Source organism: Hemibagrus wyckioides, linkage group LG09 (genome assembly GCF_019097595.1).
Source record: "Hemibagrus wyckioides isolate EC202008001 linkage group LG09, SWU_Hwy_1.0, whole genome shotgun sequence".
NCBI lineage: Eukaryota > Metazoa > Chordata > Actinopteri > Siluriformes > Bagridae > Hemibagrus > Hemibagrus wyckioides.
The window spans coordinates 1587941-1612522 of record NC_080718.1 but is presented as its reverse complement, the minus strand read 5'-3'; the positions used below and the strand labels follow the sequence as shown (position 1 = coordinate 1612522).

The following is a 24582-nucleotide window of genomic DNA, read 5'->3' as shown; positions in this document are numbered from 1 at the left end:
ACTATCTGAATAACATCATTAATCCAGTCATTGTGCCCCTGCATGAACAATACAGGCCTAATTTCTTCATCATGGACGACAATCCTACAGCTCATCGAGGTCGCATCATTAGGGAACAGCTGCTGGAGGCTGGGGTACCTCAAATGAAGTGGCCTGCACTTTCTCCAGACCTTCTGGAAATCTAACAGCAGCAGACACTCCCCTATTTACATCAATGGGTCTGAAGTAGAGCGTGTCTCCAGCTTTAAGTTCCTGGGTGTCCACATCTCTGAGGATCTGTCCTGGCATCTGAACACCTCAACTCTGTTTCAGAAGGCACAACAGCATCTTTACTTCCTAAGGAGACTGAAGAAAGTTCACCTATCCCCCAAGATCCTGACCAACTTTTACCGCTGCATCATTGAGAGCATCTTGACGAGCTGCATCACAGTGTGGCATGGCAGCTCCACGATGTGTGAAAAAAAATCTCTGCAAAGGGTTGTGAAAACCGCCCAATGCATCATCGGCACCCAACTACCTGCCATTGGGTCTCTTCACCACAGTAGATGTCTACACAGAGCACACAAAATAATCAAAGACTCCTCCCACCCGAGTCACAAACTGTTCAACCTTCCATCCAGGAGGAGATACAGGTCCATCCTCACCAGAACCAGTAGGTTTAGGGCCAGTTTTTTTCCTTCAACCATAAATCTACTGAACTCTACACTACACCACTAGGACACTCATGTCTTTCTACACTTACCACTTTACAGTTCTGCTCCACTCTGTACATTCTGTTAATATAATATTTTTCACTGTTAAACATTCTGTTGTACATTCTGTTATAATATAATTTTTTCTCAGTGTGTAATATAATTATTGTACATATTGTCCATTTCATAGATTACACCTAGTATTATCTATTTGTCTATCTATTTATATACATTTACATATACTATATTTATACATACTATATAATATATGTATATTATCTGTTACTGTTGTACATACATTTTACATAATGCACACATTTTTAGCACAATTATAATTACACCTGTCACTTTATCTACTGTAAATATTACTTGCACATACTTCTCTATGCACACTCTGACATAGCCTTATTTATCGATGTACATATTTACATATTTATCTGCACCTGTTCATTGGCAGAATTTCTACTATTTGCACTTCTGGTAGATGCTAAACAGCATTTCATTGCTATGTACCTGCACTCTGCAATGACAATGAAGTTGAATCTATCTATCTATCTATCTATCTATCTATCTATCTATCTATCTATCTATCTATCTATCTATCTATCTATCTATCTATCTATCTAATGCGGGTTTCACGCTGTCCACCAGGCGCCTCAAAAGCGATGGGCCAAAACCTTCAGATGTGAACGTTTGTGTGCTTCGCTGCACGTCAAAGCTTTTCCATAGGACAGAAATACCTGTTCTCGTCTAGACCTGATCGGTGAGCAGTACACCCTGCATGGCTTGCCAGCTCATCACTGTGCAAACACATTCACGCACTCGCTCATACCTAATAGCAATTTGTTTCAGCCGATCCACCTACTGGCGTGTCTTTTGGAGGTGAGAGGAAACCGGAGAACACCGGGTGTACACACACGGGGACTCCGGACAGACTGCAAACTTGTGACCCTGCAGCTGAGAGGTGGGACCTCTTTTAAGTCTTTTGAGACAGTCTGTGCAGACATTCTGTTGATCTTAAAGCGAATTTGTTTAAACTGCTGTTTCCTCAGGTGTAACTCATCCGGAATTGCCGTAAATCGGCACTAGAGGCCAATCCTGGGTGCTGCACCCAGCCGCACGAGCCCCAGATACCTGTCTGCGTCTCCCTGGAGGTCTAGCGGCTAGGATTCAGCGCTCTCACCGCCGCGGCCCGGGTTCGATTCCCGGTCAGGGAAGCGAGCTCTTTTTCGTGCCCGGCCAGAGCTAGCGGCTGCAAGAGGCAGATGCACTCAAACGGCGCGCTTCCCGGAGGCTGGTAAAAGCCGTCCTTCGAGCCGGATTTGAACCGGCGACCTAAGGATGTCTATTTGTAAGCACCTACAGTCCTCCGCTCTACCAGCTGAGCTATCGAAGGGAGGGCGCAGGGCCACCTTTGGGCAACAACCTGGCAAACGGGACCCCTGGTGATTTTTGTCTGTTACGAGCCACGTAGCGCAGCGGTTTCAGGGGCCCTAGGCCAGATTTACTGGGGCCTATAAACTTTCTTGTCGATGTTGGACCCTTCTTCACCGTTACAATCTCGTTTGCAATCTCGGGTTTCTACGTGTGGGTGTCCTCGCCGGTGCGTTGACTTAAACTAAGTAAATAGAGAGGACGTAATGCGCAGGGTTTCACTCTGTCCACCAGGCACCTCAAAAGCGATGGGCCAAAACGGTCAGATGTGAACGTTTGTGTGCATCGCTGCATGTCAAAGCTTTTCCATAGGACAGACATACCTGTTCTTGTCTAGACCTGATCGGTGAGCAGTACACCCTGCATGGCTTGCCAGCTCATCACAGGGCACTGTACAAACACATTCACGCACTCGCTCATACCTAATAGCAATTTGTTTCAGCCGATCCACCTACTGGCGTGTCTTTTGGAGGTGAGAGGAAACCGGAGAACACCGGGTGTACACGCACGGGGACTCTGGACAGACTGCAAACTGGTGACCCTGCAGCTGAGAGGTGGGACCTCTTTTAAGTCTTTTGAGACAGTCTGTGCAGACATTCTGTTGATCTTAAAGCGAATTTGTTTAAACTGCTGTTTCCTCAGGTGTAACTCATCCGGAATTGCGGTAAATCGGCACTAGAGGCCAATCCTAGGTGCTGCGCCCAGCCGCACGAGGCCCACAAACCTGTCTGTGTCTCCCTGGTGGTCTAATGGCTAGAATTCGGCGCTCTTGCCTCGGCAGCCCTGGTTTGATTCCCGGTCAGAGAAGCAAGCTCTTTTTTGCGCCCGGCCAGAGCTAGCGGCAGCACACAAACGACGTGCTTTCTGGAGGCTGGTAAACGCCATCCTTCGAGCCGGATTTGAAACGGCAACCTAAGGATGTTCATTTGTAAGCACCTACAGTCCACCGCTCTACCAGCTGAGCCAAAGTTCAATAGTCTGCTTCGGGTGGGGAAGAAAGGAAAAAAATGGGGAAGGAGGGGAAGGAAGAAAAGAGAGAAGAGAGAAGAAAAGAAAGAAAGCAAAGGAGAGAGAGTGCCACATGTGATTTATATGCACCTGTTTTGTAATTTTTTTAATTAAAACAAAAACCTACCAATATTTATATTATTAAATATATATGTTGAAGCACACACCTAAATAAACTTATAATGATAAAACAAAGAATACATTCAAGTCAGGTCAAGAATCTTTTATTGTCCTTTTGACCACATATAGCTGATGCAGTACACAGTGAAATGAGACCATGTTTCTCCAGGACCCTGGTGCTACATAAACAACATAACATAATTACAAAACACAGAGCTAAGGACGGAAAGTAAGCTGTCCTAGCTTCATAAAGTACATCGTGTGTAACTTGGTGCAAACAGTGCAAGACAAAACACAGTGCAAAGAGACAATACAGTACGTATAGCAGCAGTTGAATAATGTGCAAATACAATTCAAATAATACATTATTTAATACATGTACCCTAATAATAAATACAAGTGACACATTATAAAATAGCAATATATTAAACTATAAACAAAACAGAAAAATACTATTTAAACATCAAATATTTAAATATAAAATACATGTAACTTTGTAAGAATACAAGTGCTATATGCAACATATCTATATTTTCTTTATTTTTTTGAGCAACTGCTGTTCTGTCATCATCTCTGTTACTGGACAATAAATTCTGGCCTTGTCTTGGCTATGTCCAGTTGCTGATGTCCTAGAACAACCACACTTTCTGCAAGTGTCGGCCTTCACCTAATGTATGCACGTGGTTGACGTGGCACAGGCGGTTGAAAAGTAATAGCACACATAAGCAGCATTTTAGCGTTGGAAACATTTTTCTTGCTATTACCGTTTACGCGATATGTTGCTTAAACTATTGCAAGAAATTCTGAAATAATATATAAATACAACTCTGAGCGTGTCTCGACCTGGGAGGCGGGCGCACTAACAATGTACCACAAGCAATAAAAGCTTTCGTTGGCAAGTAAACTTATTAAGATGAGGTTTACATCACAGCACGTAGCACTACACTCCGTTACAAATATAAAAGCTATACATGCTTAAACTATTGCAATACATTCTCAAATAATATATACAAACTAAAGTCACAGTTAAAATATGAAATCTAAACTAGTGTGTGCGCTGGGAACAGTTTAAAGAAGATGCGTCCTTTAAAAAAAAAAAAAAAACTCTTCCCTCACTCTCTCTCTCTCTCTCTCTCTCACACACACACACACACACACACAGTAGCGGTCTGAAGTACGTATTGCATTTAAAAATTAATATAAAATAAACTATAATACGTATCAGCATGAAAAGTAATAGCATACCTAAGCAGCATTTTAGCATTGGAAGCATGTTTCTAGCTATTACCGTTTAAGCGATATGTTGCTCAAACTATTGCAAAACATTCTCAAATAATATATAAATACCACTCTGACCGGGTCTCCAGCATGGGAGGCGGGCGCTCTACCAAATAAGCTAAACTGCAGCTTGTAATGTTATTGATATCAGTGGTACTAATATTTTACAATATTTTACACGGGTCTCCAGCATGGGAGGCGGGCGCATTAACAAAGTGCCACAAGCGATGCAACCCGGAGGCGGACGCTCTACCAAATAAGCTAAACTGCAACCCATAACATCATTGAGATACTAATACTTTACATGCATTACCACTAGCCACCATCAAGTACACAATATACGATATACACGCTAAATATGCTTAAACTATTGCAAGACATTCTCAAATAATATACAAACTAAAGTCACAGTTAAAATATGTCTATTATCGTATTATCAGGCGGTCTACCAAATAAGCTAAACTGTAACTTATAACACTATTGAGATCAGTGGAGTAATGTTTTACATATCTACAGATAACCAAAAAAAACCCTCATCCCTCACTCTAGCTGACGTGTCACACACACACACACACACACACACACACACACAGCAGCGGTCTGAAGTCCGGGAATAATACATTTACAAATCCATATAAAAAACTATAATACTTATCAGCATGCAAAGTAATAGCACACATAAGCAGCACTGTAGCGTTGGAACCATGTTTCTAGCCATTACCGTTTAGGACTAGTAACCTTTTACGTGCTTGTTTACGACATCTACAGATGCTCGTTTACAGCACCTACTGAAAATCTCAGAGAAAGACCGAACTGTACAGAAACCAGGAAGTGAAGTCTGTGAAAAATGCATGTACAAATTAATATAAAATAAACTACAATACTTATCAGCATGAAAAGTAATAGCACACTTAAGCAGAACATAACCAACATTTTAGCGATGGAACCATAATTTTAGCTATTACTGTTTAGGACTAGTAGCGAGTCCAGGAACCGGAATAATAATAATAATAATAATAATAATAAAAAATAGTGACGATAACAAGAGTGTGATTGCGTAAGCAATGTTGCAATGTTGCATTTCCAGGAGAAAATGCGAGTGTGATTGCGAATATGTTGCTTAAACTATTGCAAGACATGCTCAAATAATATTTAAAAGCTAAAGTCACAGTTTAAAAAGTTTAAGGTAGTTTATGTGGCTGTAGAGTAAGAATTCAAGCTGTAGGAACAGTTTAAAGATGATGTGTCCTTAAAAAACACCTCTTCCCTCACTCTAGCTGATGTCACACACACACACACACACACACACACACACGGTAGCGGTCTGAAGTCCTTGAAAAATACATTTAAAATCCATATAAAATAAACCAATATTTTTTTTTCACACCAATTTTTTTGTTACGTGTTTTTTAAATAAGAAAAATGTACTTTATAAATAACAAATAATGTATAAAACAATAATAATACATAATAAAAGAGAATGTAAAGAAATAAACTGGTTTTATTAAGTGTATTTACGTTGAAGATCAGACGAAGATGATGGTGGAGGTGGAGGAGATTGGAGGAGGTGGGTGGCGTTTTTCATTTCGTGCTCTATCACTTAAGTTAACTTACTCGCTACACACTTAATGCTACAATTAATTGCGTAAGCTCGCTCGCTCGTAACTCAGATCTCGGCTCATATCTTAAAGCAAAAAATTGAGCGAGTGACGGCTCGTATCTCGGAAAACTCGTAAGTTGAGTCACTCGTAAGTCAAGGTTTCACTGTATATATATATATATAAATATATAAACTGTTGCGAGAACTTGAAATAATATATAAGTACAACTCCGAGCAGGTCTCGAACCCAGGTCTCCAGCATGTGAGGCGGACGCTCTACCAAATAAGCTAAACTGCCACTTGTAAAGTCATTGAGATCAGTGGTACTAATACTTTACATGCACTACCACTAGCCACCATCAAATACACAATATACGATATACACGCTAAATATGCTTAAACTATTGCAAGACATTCTCAAATAATATACAAACTAAAGTCACAGTTCAAATATGTCTATTATCGTATTATCAGGCGGTCTACCAAATAAGCTAAACTGTAACTTATAACACTATTGAGATCAGTGGAGTAATGTTTTACATGCTTGTTTACAGCATCTACAGAGGAATGTTTACGGCTTCTACCAAGAAGCTAAACTGCAGCTTATAATACTACTGAGATCAGTGGTGTAATGTTTTACATATCTACAGATAACCAAAAAAAACCCTCATCCCTCACTCTAGCTGACGTCACACACACACACACACACACACACACTAGCAGTCTGAAGTCTGTGAAAAATACATTTAAAAATCCATATAAAAACTATAATACTTATCAGCATGAAAAGTAATAGCACACATAAGCAGCATTTTTAACCGCTCCGAATTTTGCGCCGCCACTAACGAGGTCAAATCCGCTTCCGGGGCGGTATCATCCTCAGAGTCCATGACTAGCAAAATGTTTGGCCTAAAGCTGCTAACTTGGCTGCCTCATCCGCTGCAGTGTTACCACTAGTTACGAACGAGCCGTCTGTTTTGTGTGCCGGACATTTGACTATGAGAAGTTTAGCTTCTTTAAGTTTATATAAAGTTATAGCTAAAGTTTAGGGTCTTTTCAGAAAATATTGTTTTCTTTCACTGCGGTCAATGAGCTCTGACAGAGCATGATTTCTTATAAGGGTGGGCGTAAATGCAGAGCCGCTTCTTGTCAGAGTTCACTATAAACATGTCACCATAAGCTCATGCCCTAGTACCGTCGTCTATTTATCGTCTTTTACCTTCCACCTGTGAGTGGTCGTTTCAACACAATATTTAACTTCATTTTAAATCGGAACCATTCCAATAACACCTTCAGCTTTTCTTCATTACCTCTACGATATATCTCCAAAATATACGTTTCAAATTCAACCTGTATACACTCCATACCCCGCAATGTATTTACACAACGCAAGAATTACCAGTGCAATCACTACTTCAATCCAGCTTCATTTCAAATGCAGCACAATCAGCAAAATATCACCCCCAGATTCAGATCACACTTCACCGTTACACAGTGATTTTCTCAGCATCCGAGAATAACAAAGTCAAGCGTGTACACAACTAGCCATACAATACCATCACCCAGATTCAAAGCCACACAGAAGTTCTCAGATACACCACAACAACAACAAAGACAAACACACCTTATTTACAACGGGGCCCCCTTTTTTTTTTACTTCCGTTTTTTGTCTTTATTTTTTCTCTCTTCACTATCACCTGGACCCGGGAATTTCTACTCAGCACTTTTTCTCTTTGTTTCTTTTCTCTTTCATCACTATCACCTGGACCCGGGAATTTTACGTCTTATTTCTCTGTATTTCTCTTTATTTCTCTGTATTTCTCTTTATTCACTTTATTTCTCTTTATTCTCTTTATTTCTCTGTATTTCTCTTTATTCCTTTCACTGTATCACCCGGGATCCAGGAATTTTTACTTGTTACACCTGTTACTTGACTCTTGATTTTCTCCCATTGACAGTGTTCTTGTTCACAGAATTTAATTTCTGCTACTGAACACTCTGTTTGCTTCCAAACAAGGTCTTTTTCACAGAACTTTCATACCACCTGGAACCCACCAGGACTTTCGATCATATTGAACCCTGCAGGGACGTTTTTTAGTTCTTTCACACATCTGACACCATCCAGTCTTTATCATGCATTAATCATGCAATTTTATCATATGATTTTATGTAACTTTAACTTACGATTACTCTATCAAGACAAAACAGAGCTGATCCGTCCTCGGAACGGGCGCCTCCACCTCCCCAGACCACACACAACTAATGCAGAATTTCCATTAAACAGGCTTCTGCCTTACCTTTGTCCTAGATGGCCAAGTGTCTGGTCTGTGGGTGGCAGCTGCAACCGCAGGTCCCAGGTCCGGGGCTCCGTTGTGCTTTGTTCCAGTCGCGTATATTCTATCACGTCGGGGTCACCAAAACAATGTGGAAAATATTTTTACCCCATACCCCATATTTTTTGTCCCATACTATAATGTACTACTTAACACTACTCCATTAATACTTCGCTATTATCTGACTCCAAACTCCACATTGACCCGACAGCTCAGTCAAGCAAGACTCTAACTAAAGAAGACGAATCATGCAGACTGGATGAATGCAGATACAAGGTTTTATTTGCGATCAGCGCTGCTTACAAGAATTGAGCTGCTCATGAATAAACATCCCAACAACCTCTGAAATAATCATCACAAAACATAGCCTTTTTATTCTTTTCTCTTATCTTTTCATAATATTCAATCCAAACCCTCTTCACTGAGAAAGTCCCACCTATTTTCTTTTTTGGAATATCGGGTTCTTTTTGGACACCATTATATCTTTAATTTTAACTCTTTCACATTCCATTATAATTGGACTTTTGAGATCAGTCATATAAAAAATAATGGGCATCTGTGCTCTTATCAGTGGCACTTTCTGGCTTTTTTCATTTAGCAGTTCACTCTGACCTCTGAAGACAGCATGGTTGAGTTTCGGGGCCTCTGCTCCATCTATGATTGCTTCAGTTTAATTCATTGCTCTATTTTTCTTTACATTTGCACCAGCCTGCAGTTTTAATTGCGTTTTCTCTCACGTACTCTCAGCCATATAGCGGGGCACGATGACCCTGGGCACAGCTCCAAGTTTCGTCTACCACTGAAAAGGCCTACCAAACTGATGTTACCCTCACTGTTTCTCATTCCATACCAGCTATGTAATCTCAGCCCAGAGTTAACAAGCATTGCCCAAACCCCTCATCCCGCACGTTTGTGTTAAACCCTACATTATTAAACCTGTAAATAGAGGTGATCAATAAATTGAGGTGGTGCCTGACAACCCAATCATGCTGTCCTCTGATTCTAATTGTTTTATACATATCCAAACAAGAATGCATTCATATACACCTTAAACACTCTAAACCATTCAAATACACTTTAAACACTCCAAACCACTTTGAACACTCTAAACCAGTCAAAAATTACTCCCACAAGATGTAGGAGACAGTGAGGTATTTAGCAGTTTCAGCACAAGGATCTGTAAAGGTGGTGTTTGAAGCTTCTAAAGTGCATGTCCTCTTTCCATTACAACTTTAAATAGAAGTAAAAAATGTGAACAAGTATAAGTAAATCTGCTTCTAATTCCACAGCCCATCCTTAGATTGCATTTCTGATCCAAATAGATTCATCTCCTGCACAGAGACACATGTAAAATTGCTGTAGCCCAATAGCAACATCAAAAGAAGTAAAATGCTCATCAGCCCAACCATAAGGAAGCAGAGATCTTACTATGATCCAGCGTGCTGTAGCCTTGCTCACAGATCACAATGTTCTCTAAAGAAAGGAGACAAAATTGAACGTATTCAGTGTGTTGATAGCAATGTACCATGGGCAGTATATTAAAATGGATTTGAAATTGTTATATGGACTCAAACAACAAACAAGAACCTCTAGATCCAGTATTATAGTAGTGTTTAGAACAAGGTCATCTGGCATTTAAAGAAACAATCATACAGTACCAGACAAAAGTAATAGAAAATGTAACTATCTCCATAATCTACTACAATAAAATATACCTTCTAAGGAGTCCGGTTGTCTATTGGCACTTGACCATCTTACCCATATGTGCTTTTTTGACTCTAACTTTAACTTTAGAGGAGATCTAATGGATACTGTTGTGCAGGTTGTGTCTATTTTTGATAAGACTTGCAATACTAAGTTAATGTTAATTTATTATCTACACAAAGACTATTCATGCTTAACAGACACACCTAAACAATGCACCCTTCTTGTCTTGTTAAAACCTTACTTCATCAGACCAAAAACAGAAATGGTGTTCAAAACTACTCATGATGCTACCTCATCGTTTTACAATGACACAAATTCATATAGGCCTAAAATATTATCCCACTCCACAGTGAGCCTGTTGCTTTTCCCACTGTTCTCTCTTACTTTAAGCTTTCCACTGAATCTGAAACCTCAAATTCAAGTCAGGGTTCCGTACTAAACACAGTACGGAAACTGCTTTACTGAAGGTCACTAATGACCAGTGGTGGGCAAAGTACACATTATTGTACACAAAGTACACAATAAAAGTACAGATACTCTAGTTAAAATGTTATTCTAATTTTTACTTGATTAAAGTATTTATCCCAGCTCTAATGTTGTCATTTTGTGTATGAACTATTCATTTTATGTCAGAAGAATCTGTCACTCTGCTCACACATGCCTGTTAATACAAGGTCTGAGAAATGATCATGATTCAGATGTCAGTTAACATTATTGTTATTATTGGGAACATGGGGGCTGTAGAACAGCAGGACTTTAGATAAGTTAGGTTTTCCTGTTAAGACTTATGTTATACTTAAGATAGTAACCATTAAAACATGATAAAACACTTTGCTGTTGAAATGTGTGTGTGTCTGTCAGTGTTTACAGGACACAGGTATTTGTGTCAGTGTTTACAGGGCACAGGTATTTGTGTCAGTGTTTACAGGACACAGGTATTTGTGTCAGTGTTTACAGGACACAGGTATTTGTGTCAGTGTTTACAGGGCACAGGTATTTGTGTCAGTGTTTACAGGGCACAGGTATTTGTGTCAGTGTTTACAGGACACAGGTATTTGTGTCAGTGTTTGCAGGACACAGGTATTTGTGTCAGTGTTTACAGGACACAGGTATTTGTGTCAGTGTTTACAGGACACAGGTATTTGTGTCAGTGTTTACAGGACACAGGTATTTGTGTCAGTGTTTACAGGACACAGGTATTTGTGTCAGTGTTTACAGGACACAGGTATTTGTGTCAGTGTTTACAGGGCACATGTATTTGTGTCAGTGTTTACAGGACACAGGTATTTGTGTCAGTGTTTACAGGACACAGGTATTTGTGTCAGTGTTTACAGGACACAGGTATTTGTGTCAGTGTTTACAGGGCACAAGTATTTGTGTCAGTGTTTACAGGGCACAAGTATTTGTGTCAGTGTTTACAGGGCACAGGTATTTGTGTCAGTGTTTACAGGACACAGGTATTTGTGTCAGTGTTTACAGGGCACAGGTATTTGTGTCAGTGTTTACAGGACACAGGTATTTGTGTCAGTGTTTACAGGGCACATGTATTTGTGTCAGTGTTTACAGGGCACAGGTATTTGTGTCAGTGTTTACAGGACACAGGTATTTGTGTCAGTGTTTACAGGGCACAGGTATTTGTGTCAGTGTTTACAGGACACAGGTATTTGTGTCAGTGTTTACAAGACACAGGTATTTGTGTCAGTGTTTACAGGGCACATGTATTTGTGTCAGTGTTTACAGGACACAGGTATTTGTGTCAGTGTTTACAGGGCACAGGTATTTGTGTCAGTGTTTACAGGACACAGGTATTTGTGTCAGTGTTTACAGGGCACATGTATTTGTGTCAGTGTTTACAGGGCACAGGTATTTGTGTCAGTGTTTACAGGACACAGGTATTTGTGCATGGACACTACAAAAGAAAAAGGACACATATAAAGACAGGGTCTATAGCTTGTAAATTGTTTCCTAAATAAAGTGCTTAAAAACAAAAATATATACATCACAACAGAAGGAAATAGTAAGCACTACAGGTGGACAGTCTGACTTGGTAACTCATAAAGAATAACTAATGTGTGCTGGACACTACTGTGTCCTGGGGAATCAGTTTTAAACAAATGACCAACGAGGATCTAAGCAGATTCACTTTAACAGAAACTTGCTGCTCTACAGATTCAGAGGAAAAAAGTTCAAATTCAGCAAAGTCAGTATTTCAGTATTTAGTAACTAATGCTTTGGTGTGTGATGGGCAATTACAGTATTTGTGCAGTAATTCTGCTTTACATAATAAAAAAACTATGAAAAAGGAATGTTACTTGGTGACTGGTCAAATATCAACAATAAAAGTTGAGTTATTGGGTTATTGGGATGCTGTATAACATCAGTAAGGTTAATATAAGCTGCTGCTCAAGAGCTACTGATTAGCTTACTTAGATAACTAAAGCGGAACTAGCCATACACGACATAATTAAGATAATGACAGATTTGTTCACATACACTAGAAAATCCTTCATTACTGAGAGCTAACATTAGATTCATATTAAAGAAAATGACCATTATGATGATTACAGCACGTGCTCACCTCTACATTTTCACAAAGATGATGTTAGTGAGACAGAGCAGGTATCTGAATATGAAAGAGTCTTTCTTCTGTTCTACATCTTAAAACAAATCCTGCAGGTCAGGTCATGGGTCATGTGTGTGCAGGTAGCGGGATGGGGTCAGGGTTTTTCTACCGAACCGTTAACACTCGCTGCATTTAATGAAACCGGAAAGATACCTAGGTTCAAAAACACTGCGCGCGCTGTAGCTCGGTTTGCTGTGCTGTGATTGGACAACTGCTTTTTATTTATTTTTTTCTAATACAAGTAACGAGAGATGTGGGATAATGTAGTGGAATAAAAAGTACGATATTTTACTTCAAAATCTAGTGGAGTGAAAGTAAGAAGTCTCAAAGAAATGTTATATTTTAGTAAAGTACAGATACTGGAAAAAGACACTTAAGTACAGTAACGAATTACATTTACTTCGTTACTGCCCATCACTGATAATGACCTCCTGATGACCCGCGCGGGGAGGGGGGGGGTCAGGTGAAGGGTGGGTAGTGGAGAGAACAGCATTGCTATGGCAATGACGGAACACAACGCATCATACAAAGAATCAGAACATGACGTAGTGTTGGTCAGCCACAGTCCAGAGCATCGGCAAGTTAGGAAAAGCAAGCAGCAGTTCACATCGCACCGCGAGAAAGTTTATTTCAGATAGAGCCAGCAGTTTCCTTGCTTTTATTATTCAGACTTGGTACAACGGTAAGTTGTAAAGAAATATGCTATGCTATGTTAATTAATAGTTTTGCTGATTATATAAATTAGCTTTATGTGCCTCAAGAGGCGAGTGCCGTTAAAGCTAACTCTTTCTCTAACTTTTTCTTTATTCAGTTCCAATCAGAGGCCATTTCCAACTTGCTGCCTACTATGGATCCTGAGTCCATGTCTGAACTACCACGGTGTCCATCTCCAGCTCCTGTGAAACTCACATGGGGTGAAATCATGGACGCCGAGGACAATGAGATGGAGAATGTAGAGCCTTTCTGTTTCTATGTAAGATTTGTGAATATGTTGGGCATACATAACATAAGGATGTTGTGTCTTTCATCCTCTAATTCTCTCTCATTTTTTGTTAAAACCAGAATCCCTGGAGCATGGATATCATCAGCCAGGTAGAGGAGCAGAAGGCAGAGGAGCAGAAGGTAGAGGAGCAGAAGGTAGAGGAGCAGAAGGCAGAGAAGCAGGCCAGAGTCCAGCAGCTGCCTGTTAGTGACAAAAAGCTCCCTAATGAACGCCTCTGCAAGAATAAAAAGGTACTGTAGTAAAGTCTGGCTGCAGATCAAGGCCTGAGAGGACATGCTTTATTTCTAGCTTTATTTCCATATAAGGACATGTTTGTGTGTCTCTACTTAGCATATAGTATTTGTATCAGTTATTGTTCAAGCTGTGCTATTCTGTTTTTTGTATGTTTTGTTTTTAATTAACAAATTGGCTTAATTAACAATCTGGATGTTGACTCTGCCCTGTTCTGCAGACAGTGAAACTACTGTTGAGGAACCTTGACTGCAATGTGGATGACAGACAACTACATGAGGAATTCCATCCCTTTGGAACTGTGATCAGTGCAGAGGTCAATTTCAATTACTACCTTCACCTCCCCATACTCCCTCTTTTAGGTTAAAATCACTGTGCACTTGTAGCACAAGAAGATGAGGGTTTTTTATTGCGAACTATTTAACCGGTTTATTTTCTGAATGTGGAAATCTATTATATTGTTACCATATAGTGCATGTAATGCTCATTCTTTGCTTTTCGCATCTCTAAATCTGTTTCCTCTGCAGGTCAATATGGAGAATGGCCATCCCAAAGGCACTGGCTTTGTCATTTTTGCATCTCCTGATGAAGCCAGAAATGCCATCATGAAGATGAACGGCAGGGTATTGGGAAGCAGGCCAGTGTATGTTAGTGTGGTTCAGAGCAAGGAGGAACATGGAGGAAGGCACAGAGAGAGGGCAGAGAGTAGCCTGAAAGAACCCTGTCCAAATCCACACCAGGCTCAAAAGAATATTCAGCCACAGAGTAAGTCACACTTCTCAATTTGTGTTAAGTTTACAACATTGTTAAGGCCTCAATAGGTCCCAATCATAATACTGATTGGATGATAAAGTGAAATGTTTGGTTGTGGCTACAGATGCATCTCCAGAATTGAGGAGAACCAACCAACAGGACAGGAACATATGCAGAGTGCAAACCACACTGCAGTCCCAGGATGCACAGGTATTTTTCTGATTATATTACAGGACTTTAATGATTTTTCCCATGTTTTGGTCACACATTTTTAGCTTAATGATTGTCTTAATACTGAGTGATGGATTACTATAAAATACTAAATCAAACGCTGGATGTTGATTTGCTCTCTGTTCTGTAGAAGAGTAAGGTGTTTATAAAACATCTGGACTACAGTGTGGACGACAGGCGCCTGCATGAAGCGTTCCTGCCATATGGAACAGTCATCAGTGCAAAGGTCACCTAAAATTACTAAACCCTACATTTTATTTCTTTTTTTTGTTTACTTCTCCTTACCTGCTCTATTATGTCAAAACCAGTGTGCACTTGCAGCACAAGGAGATGAATGTGTAGTTGGGTGTTTTTTTCGAATGGTTGCTACCTCAAATTACTATTAACACTGAAGAGATTCATATTGAATGTGCAATACCAGAACCCTGATACTAACATAATATAGCTATTTTCATTATGTTTTGATGTAATGACAGTGCTAGTTTTTCCTCAAGATTAGCCACATACAGTAGGTGTGTGTAATATTAATTTTTGTGCTTGCTGTATTTCCTTGCTGACCCCTACAGGTGACTGTGGAGAATGGCTGCTCCCGAGGTTTTGGATTTGTGAGCTTCTCCTCTCCAAATGAAGCAGAAAAAGCCATTAAGGAGATGAATGGAAGGATGATGGGCAGGAAGCCACTGTATGTGACTCTGGCTAACAACAATAAGCAGCGCAAGGCTTCCCTCACCCAGACTGAGTGTACAGGAAGCAGTGGTCCAACTGAGCCACACACAAGACCTCACAGATTCTTGCAGAGGGTCCATTCACATCGTGAGTCACAGCTGACCTTGTAATACAAGAAATTTAATGCAATAATAAAATGAAAAATATCAATAAGTGCAATGGTTATACAAACTATGATAAACTGTTTGAGAATTACTGTGATATATAACTGAATAGCTACACAATAATTCTGAACACACAGCGTGTATCTGTGACAGTAATAGGGTAATATGACTCTGCTTTTCTCTTTCAGGTCGTCCCTCTGTTGCACCGGCCGCCAGATAAACCTTTTAAACTTTATACTTCCTTTTATCAATATATATATATTGATTTATATTATTATTATAAATTTTGTTAAATTTTGTGAAACTCATTTGTTATTTTTGAATTTTTATATATTATATTATCATACTCATTGCATGTAAAAGCAAATGAACAATTTGGGGCGGGGGGGGGGGGTATTTCAGCAGTTGATCATGTTGATAACATGCAAATATAAAGCACACCAACACCAAAACTCATCAAGCTAACAGGGTTTGATTCCTTTTTACACTGAAATCTCAAATCCTTCAAGGTATTCTGTCAATAGCAATAAAAAGAACAGGAAAGAAATTAATTATGTACTGCTGCACTTAAAATACCTTTCATACTGCGTGTACTGTATGTACACTGAACTGAAGTAATTCAGATGACAGATTTTTAAAAAATTTATAATAAGAATAAAAAATATATTTCATTCATGAGTTCATAAGAACTTTATTTCTTTCCAGTTTACCCAATATTTCTGAAAAGAGGTAAGAAAAAAGAAGAAGAAAAAGAAAAAGACCAGATGCCCAGCGGTGCATGTGTAGGACACTGTGAGGTATGTAGCAGTAGTGTTACAAGGATCTGTAAAGACGGTGGAGGAAGCTTCGACAGTGCAACTCTTCAGTCCATTGCACCTGTAAATGACAAAAACAATGTTAACATGGCCTCTTTAAGAGCTGGACTACAAGTTAACCTACTAAGTAAAAAAAGCTTAAAGAACAAACTAAAAGCTTACAGTGAGGAGACAGTTGAGAGTGTGTTTGGAGCGTAGCAGTTGGTGTTCTGGGTGAAACTGTTGGGGATTCCACTTGAACAGGTTACAGAATCAGCACACCCAAAGTTCACATTCAAGATCTTAATAGTATTCACTCCTGCACAGATATACAGGTAAGCTTACTGTAGAGCAGCAGCAACATAAAAGTATTTAAAGTATTTAAAACTTGTACTGCAACTACTGTACGATGGCTGGACATTCCCATGGTGTTTTATATTTGCGTATAATTGTTGAACAGATGAATGTGGCACTTTCAGGCATCTGGAAATTGTACCCAAGGATGAAATCTTGGCTGATTTCTTTTGATTTTCCCATGGGGTCACACAAGGAAGTGTTTGAGGTGAGCCTTAAAATACATCCACGGATATGCCTCCAATTAACTCAAATGTTGTCAGTTGACCTATCAAAACGTCCATGACATCAGCATCTTGCATCTTGCTTTTTCAGCTGGGGCAGTGGCATCTCTGCTGCAGACAGGAAGAGACTGGAAAAAATCATAAAAATAGCTCTTTCATAGGATGCAGTCTCAACCCAGTGCAGATGGAGGGAGAAAGGAGGATGATGGTCAGGTTCTGGAAGACTCTGATGACTCTGGGCAGCTCCTGTAGTGGTAGGCTACTTCACCCCAAGTGTTTGAGAGAGTGGTACTGTAGGTCTTTCCTCCCTGTTGCTGTGAGACTGTACAACCAGCACTGCTCCCAGTAGCCCCTTCCACAAACTGGACAATATATTTTGGGATTTCTACTATATCATATGAGAATTGTGCAATAACACAAGATACTTTATCTTGATATTTTCTTTATTTTTTTAATCAGATTACAGTTTATTATTATTATTATTATTATTATTATTATTATTATTATTATTATAAACTAAACAAGATAAATAACTGAAATTGTATGAATGAATAGAATTGTAATGAAGTATACTTGTTATAACTTGATAACAGAAAACGTTTACAAAAATTGCCCCAGATTACTTGATGTCATTTCATCGATTCTCCAGCAGGTGGCGCAAAGGGATTGTTGGATTTGTTTTACAATTTCTCTGACAGTTAGTGACATGCATTTATGAGTACTGTGTTCATATTTACAAAGCTCTTCACACAGTTAGAGCAACAACGGTCTATAAGGAACGATCTAAGTAAGTATATATTGATATATGAGTGTAAGTAAATAAGTGCATTAAAGTGTATGTGTTAACAATAAGAACAATACAATAATAGTAATTACATTATTATTATAATAATTAATAACGATAACAAACATAAAATAATAATAATAATAATAATAATAATAATAATAATAATAATCATCATCATCATCATCATCATCTGCGTGACCCCAATCCGCATCTCAGGTATTCCCACATGGTGTCTCGAGCCGGGTGAATCTGTGCATTTTAGACGTCACGTGCGCGTGCGTATTCGCTTCTTTGAATAGTTTATTTGTATCTTGTGGACTATACAGTATGTAAACTCAGTGGCGGACCGTGCATTTCACACCTAGGCCTTCACTGGTGTCCTTCCTGAATTAATCCTCATCTCTACCATCATTATGACGCCACCATGAGCATCGCTAGGCCATTTTCTTCTCAGCCCTCAGCGATTGTCCATAAACTGTACACAAATTCGTGATCGCCTCAGTCCGCTTTAAGTTTCATATGAAAACTGCGGCAGACTTCGGCTCCTCCCCGTCTTTCAATCCGCAGAGCGAGGATCAGAGGACAAGTGTGTGTGTGTGTGTGTGTGATCAGGAAGACTAGTATTTGGCTTGTTCAGTACGTTATACACATCTATGCAATACAGTGGAATGCTGCAATAAGTTTACCATCCTACCCTGTTAGTCAAACCTTTATTTATTTATTTATTTATTTATTTTACTATTATACCCTCATTGGGGGCTGAGCCCCCCTTAAATGAAACTAGGATCACCCCTGGACGCCACGGCAATAGATACTAATCAACCATTAAATAACAAAGTAAAAAAGAAATTAGTCTACAGTATTTCACACCTCACAAGGAATAGTCAATTTTATTACAGTTACTTTTCTTAAAAAAAAACATTCTTGATGACGCATGTAGCAAACTGCAATCTCCCAAGGATCCGAAATGAGACGCAGAGAATATAGAAACAATGTATATGGGCGGTTCGCTGCCTCTGACTACTCCAATTATCCAATCAAAGGACGGGAAATTGCTGACGTAATCATATGCCTGCTAGATGGCCCCAGTGATCCCAACTCGAAATCTGATTGGTTAATGTAACAATTTCATTGCCACTTATTTTAAGCTACGGGCGCCTGCACCATTGATTCTGAAGGCCTTAAGGCAGATTTCTTTCACTCTGGTGACACATGATGTCTGCCACTGGCTGAAATATGATTAGATACATACTCTTATCATAAATATACACTACTGGAAACAGCGCAACCAAGAGAAAAGCTATGCAATGTAGAGAATAGACTATTGGGAATAATTTAATACACATTCATGGAAAAATATATTAAATATATTAAAATGCAAGTCAGTGATTCAGATCACTGCTGTTTAGGCCAGCAGAGAAGACCTTGCTGGAACTGACGGTCCACCACTGGTAAATACACTGTTTAAAAAAATTAAAGGAACACTTTGAAAACACATCAGATCTCAATGGGGAAAATATCATGCTGGATATCTATACTGAAATGGACTGGGTAATGTGTTAGAAATGAAAGGATGCCACATCATTTGATGGAAATGAAAATGATCAACCTACAGAGGGCTGAACTAATGTAGTATATTAGGATTTTCTCACAGGATTTGTTTTTGCAATCATGTCTAATGTTGTTGATGATCCTTGAAGGTTTAGTTTTCATATTTGTATGTAGTCATACATGTCTAAGTGCTCATTCAATTATACCAAACGAACAGGACATGGTGTATTAGGATTCTCTCACTGGATATGCTTTTTGAAGTCAAATGTATAGTTTTTATATTTATATGTAGTCATAGATATCAAAGTGCTGGTTCATTTATACAAAACAACATTCAATAAAATGCCAGTACGTATGTGATACTGAGGTGGAGGGAGTAACAATAAATCTTGCTGGACATTCATGGTCCTGGCATGATGAAAACTGTTTCATGGGGTTTCAGTGAAATACTTTATTAAAGCACACACCAAGAAAAAGATGCATGTAGCCATTTTATTGTATGATTTCATATTTTGTTAGCGCAGCAAGTGAAGCCTCTGAACAATTTCAGCACTTGTAGAGGGTGTTGATCCTCAGGATGTCGATGGCGGACAGTTCCTTTCTCTGTCCAATATTCACTGACGGATCAGGAATGGGAGTGATGGTGTCCAGCCCGTTAATGGAGAAAGCTGTTCTTCCATAGTGCATTACAGAGGAGTAGTCGTACGGAGTGTTGAGGTTGTTGGTGTTTTTCAGCTCGAAATTAGACTGCGTGGTTGGGTCGATGTTTTCCCAGTTGATTTTGACATACTTGTCACGGTCACTCCTAGTATGCTCGTGGTAGAAACCAAGTGCATGGTTCAGCTCATGCTCGACAATGCCATAGTAAACACAACCCAACCTGCTGAGAGAAACCACCTGAGCACCACCTGATCTGCCCACATTAGAGAAACATCTGAGAGAAAAAAGAGGGGAATCAACCATGTCACTTACGTCAAACTAAGGACACTGTACATTAAACAAAATTAGAGAACTCCAAATTCCATTTTCAGGTACAGGGATTGGTTCAGTGGTTCTCACCCATCTTTGCTCTCGATGCTAAGGTAGGAAGTTTGATTTGTCCTGGGAACGAAACGAATGCAGGTTTTGCTGTGGAAGGAGGCCATGGCATTGGCTATTACGGTCCTGTCAGAGAAAGCTGTAAAGAAAACGTTCAATACATTAACAAGTAATAAACAGAGATGTGTCATAATGAGGAAGTCTTTCACTTACAGAAAACACTGCTCAACGTGTAAGGCACCTCCACTAGGCCATTTGAGGACTTCTTCCAAAAGCAGCTGCTGTCGCTGCAGACCAGAGCATTCCTACCTCTTGGCAAGAGTATGTCTCCCTCCAACAACAGTTCACTGGATCCTTCAACCAGAGAACAAAAAGGGATAAAGACAGCAAAATCAATAAGTAGTAATGGTGGTGTCTTACAATTTCTGTCACTGGTGCCAGCAAGGAAACAGTACCCAAAAGAAATAATTACAAAAATCCTAATCTTAGAACAAGACAGGTTCTAGGCCCATATTTGTAGAATGTGTAGCAGTAATAATAGTGAGGTGTAGTGAGATCAGGGAGTTATCAGACCGTTGTTGATGGTGAGAATCCTTGACGTGATGTCCACATGCTCAGGTTGGTCGAGATAGAAAGCTTGTGAGAAGCCAAGCAGCAGGGCTAGAATGGAGAGAGACGCTATAGACTGCATGATGCTTCAGTGTGGGGAGATGATCTGGATGCTCCTTCACCGTAGCTCGGTGACTGCCAACTGTCATTTCTCACTTTTTATACACACTGACACACACAGAAACAACTTGGAGTAGCTTTCTGGGGATTAACTCTAGGCCTTAATGTCCACTGTCTAATGTGTGGAACTAAAGGGAGGATCCTCTGAACTCAACACTTTAGTGCCTCACTGAAGCATCATGAGAGTTAGGAGATTGGTTGGATAATCAGGAGTAATGGATGGACTTTAGCTGGACCATACCTCTTAATGACTGGTTGTTGATCTATGTCTCAGACAGGCTCTAGTTTTATGGAGTGCCTTGTATATTTGAAGGACTTACGAGTTAACCCAAGGTAAACATTCTCTGAATGAATATCTGAGCCATATGGCTGAAGGTCATGTGATTTGTATCCAAAATTTACAAATATGTGTATTTTTGCTCTGGAGAAGCAGGACCTGCAATTAATAATTGTTTGAGAATGCAGACAAATGACTATTCAGGAAAAGTAAGGTGAACTTGCTGTTTCATTTGGAATGAAATGTGTAGCGTCATTGGCCATTCTCAAATCAACACTGATCTGCTGGTCATCCCAGATGTTTTATCTCCAGCCCAGGATCTCGCAATGGCTCTGAACAACTCCCTGACCTGCCCTTTGGCCACTGCTCACAACCTTGGGGTAACCATGGACAATCAGCTGTCATTTTCCTCCCATGTTACTAATGTCACACGCTCATGACAGTTTCTTCAGTGCAACATCAGAAGGATTCAGCCATTTCTGTCCACACAGGCTGCTCAGGTGCTTGTTCAGTCTTCAGATAGGAGAGTTCAAAAACAGATGGCCCACCCTGTTCCTTGAGAGTGAAGTAGGTAATGTTTATTACTGTTCATGGTGTTTAATGGCTTGCAATTTGAATTTTCTAGTTATCCTGCATCCTTATATGATAGTAATTCTAATCCATTGTTTATTGTTTAAAATTTTCAGATAAATGCAGAGTTCTTGTGGATCACTACCAAGCCACTGCGATCGAAGTTCCTGTCACAGCAGGACCATTTCTCAGACAAACTAATACAGCAATCTTCAACAAGAAAGGAGGACTGAAGGGGCAGAAGATCAAGGATGTCCTGGATATCAAAGATCCTGTAAGTAAAAATCCATGGGAAATGCTTTCACTGTATTGAGGTGGTTATTGCAAGGTTTTTTGTCCTTAGCTGCTCATTTAAACATTTGAGAAATGGTAAATGGCCTGTTTATATGGTGTTTTTATCCAAAGCACTTCATTGCATTTGCATTTCATTCACCCAACTCGCCAACCAGACAACCAATGGCTTTAGACAGCCTGCTCTCCTCCCTGTTCTGCCATTGCACCCACTTCTGCTAAATTCTATCTTGATTGTTGCCCCTGCTTTAGTGTGACAGCATTGACATCAGGAGGGAATGCATCCTGAGGAGCCTTGTGATCTATCTCAATGAGGATCCAGACTCTTTTTTACAAGGAATATCTGGTAAGTTTATCACAATATACCTCCCATACGGCCTAACACAGTTACTTCGTCCATGACACGTTATTATCGAATCACATGAGTCATGAGTCCTAAATCAGTAAATACGCAAAGAAAAATTCTGTATTTGTATTCTGTAAATGTATTTTGTGGTTTAAATATAGATGATTCTCTCCACAAAATAGTTTTTTTGTACACAATATTATATATGTATTTAAAAGTATTAGCAATTTTCATCAAAAACATACAATTTTTGATGTATTTATATGAATAAAATACATATTTATATGTACATAACATACATACATACAATACATAACATATTTATATAAATAAAATAATGCTCCTCTTAGGTCCAAGACAGACCAAGCTGGCCATCGGGCTGTCGGGTTTGTACAATTGCAGTCCCGGGTCTTACACTTTTTCCCCTCTCTCACACAAGCACTGAACGTCCAGCCCTACATGTCTGTCAGCTGTTGTCTTTGCTCTGTGATCAAGCACCACTTGTTGACCCAGATGAAGACGATGTGAGACAGTAATTCTTTGGCGTCAACTTGGTGTGTCACAGCCCTTAAATTCACACTTTATCTGTAGCCTACCTCCTTCCTTTTCAGTCAGTAAAATAAGTGTAGTTTAAAAGGTGTGATTAATTGTGAACACATAGCGCCAGAAATAAGTGATTTACATGAATTATCATTTTCTATCAGTATTGCATTAGAGATTTTTAGGATGCTTTTAGACAACTCTTTTTTAAATATATATAATATATACTTAAAAAGTTGCTTTATTGACAAATTCAGTGTGTTCTTCTTCTTGATGCTTGGCTGTTGTTCTTTTAAATTACAGTTTCATGAAATCCTCTCATGGAAATGACTAAAGTACCAGGACATAGGCCGACTGTATATTTTTAGTTTTCATACATCCCTTAAAATTAAGAAGGCCTTGTGACCCCCTCTGAAACTTTGGCAGCCTCTAGTGAGGTTTAGGACCCTGCAGGTAGGGAACCTGTGCCTTAAATCACACACTTAAGTTGAACTGAGCAGTGACAGGGAGTCTCAAAACACCCACACACAAATGCAGTGAAGTTGACAAATAACAAGCACTTTGCAAATAAAGGTTCAACAGCTTATATATATAAATACATATACAACGTAGCATGTAAATATGTTTTTAATAAAAATCACAAATACTTATACAAGTTGTCAATTTCTATTATATACATTTGTGAATCATTGTGTGAACATTCATTAATATTGAGGGCTATCTTATTCCATACACTATAATGAGAAAATCCTATGACCACCATCCATACCCTTGGCTAGATGTTTTAGGCCAAATATTTCAAGCTATGGGATAGGTCATGTCTGCCTAGCAACTGCAAAAGAAGGTGATTTAGCATATTTCATAATATTTGCCCTGGCACCTGATGTGCTAAGGATCTAGTCTGCATCTCTAGCAGGAAAAATGGATAAGAGTAAGGATTTGAGCGAGATTGATGAAGGGCCAAATTGTGATGGCTAGACGACTGGATCAGAGCATCTCCAAAACTGCAGCTCTTGTGGGGTGTTCCTGGTCTGCAGTGGTCAGTATCTATCAAAAGTGGTCCAAGGAAGGAAGTGTGGTGAACCGGCAATAGAGTCATGGGCAGCCAAGGCCCTTGATGCACGTGGGGAGCGAAGGCTGGCCTGTGTGGTCAGATCCAACAGACAAGCTACAGTTGCTCAAATTGCTGAAGAAGTTAATGCTGGTTCTGATAGTAAGGTGTCAGAATACACAGAACA

At 39.5% G+C, this 24582-nt stretch overlaps 2 protein-coding genes and 1 non-coding gene across 3 annotated transcripts; 1 reads left to right on the top strand and 2 right to left on the bottom strand.

Moving 5' to 3' along the window:
* Positions 1 to 1999: 1999 nt before the first annotated feature.
* trnay-gua (transfer RNA tyrosine (anticodon GUA)) lies at positions 2000 to 2088 on the bottom strand. The gene is given in 2 exon segments: positions 2000 to 2035; positions 2052 to 2088. It is a non-coding gene; the product is annotated as a tRNA-Tyr (tRNA).
* An 11210-nt stretch (positions 2089 to 13298) lies between these two features.
* LOC131359414 (polyadenylate-binding protein 1-A-like) lies at positions 13299 to 16063 on the top strand. The gene is made up of 9 exons (XM_058399286.1): positions 13299 to 13376; positions 13607 to 13768; positions 13858 to 13887; positions 14250 to 14345; positions 14557 to 14794; positions 14907 to 14992; positions 15144 to 15239; positions 15580 to 15826; positions 16032 to 16063. The coding sequence occupies exons 1-9, from the start codon at positions 13299 to 13301 to the stop codon at positions 16061 to 16063; spliced, it is 1065 nt and encodes a 354-aa protein (XP_058255269.1).
* A 4036-nt stretch (positions 16064 to 20099) lies between these two features.
* On the bottom strand, positions 20100 to 21282 carry LOC131359537 (hatching enzyme 1.2-like). The gene is made up of 4 exons (XM_058399477.1): positions 21165 to 21282; positions 20805 to 20945; positions 20613 to 20730; positions 20100 to 20487 (listed from the first exon to the last, which is right to left on the bottom strand). Exons 1-4 carry the CDS (start codon positions 21280 to 21282, stop codon positions 20100 to 20102), a joined length of 765 nt encoding a protein of 254 aa, XP_058255460.1.
* Positions 21283 to 24582: the final 3300 nt, after the last annotated feature.

What these genes read in the sequence shown, in the direction of transcription:
- LOC131359537 (XM_058399477.1), bottom strand. Translation starts at nt 21,282, where the DNA reads ATGCAGTCTATAGCGTCTCTCTCCATTCTAGCCCTGCTGCTTGGCTTC. An exon ending in GATTCTCACCATCAACAACG is followed by an intron (nt 20,946 to 21,164) that starts GTCTGATAACTC and finishes CTCTGGTTGAAG; the next exon opens with GATCCAGTGAACTGTTGTTG. An exon ending in AGCATCGAGAGCAAAGATGG is followed by an intron (nt 20,488 to 20,612) that starts GTGAGAACCACT and finishes TTTTTCTCTCAG; the next exon opens with ATGTTTCTCTAATGTGGGCA.
- LOC131359414 (XM_058399286.1), top strand. Translation starts at nt 13,299, where the DNA reads ATGACGGAACACAACGCATCATACAAAGAATCAGAACATGACGTAGTG. An exon ending in TAGAGCCTTTCTGTTTCTAT is followed by an intron (nt 13,769 to 13,857) that starts GTAAGATTTGTG and finishes TGTTAAAACCAG; the next exon opens with AATCCCTGGAGCATGGATAT. An exon ending in TGCAGTCCCAGGATGCACAG is followed by an intron (nt 14,993 to 15,143) that starts GTATTTTTCTGA and finishes TCTGTTCTGTAG; the next exon opens with AAGAGTAAGGTGTTTATAAA.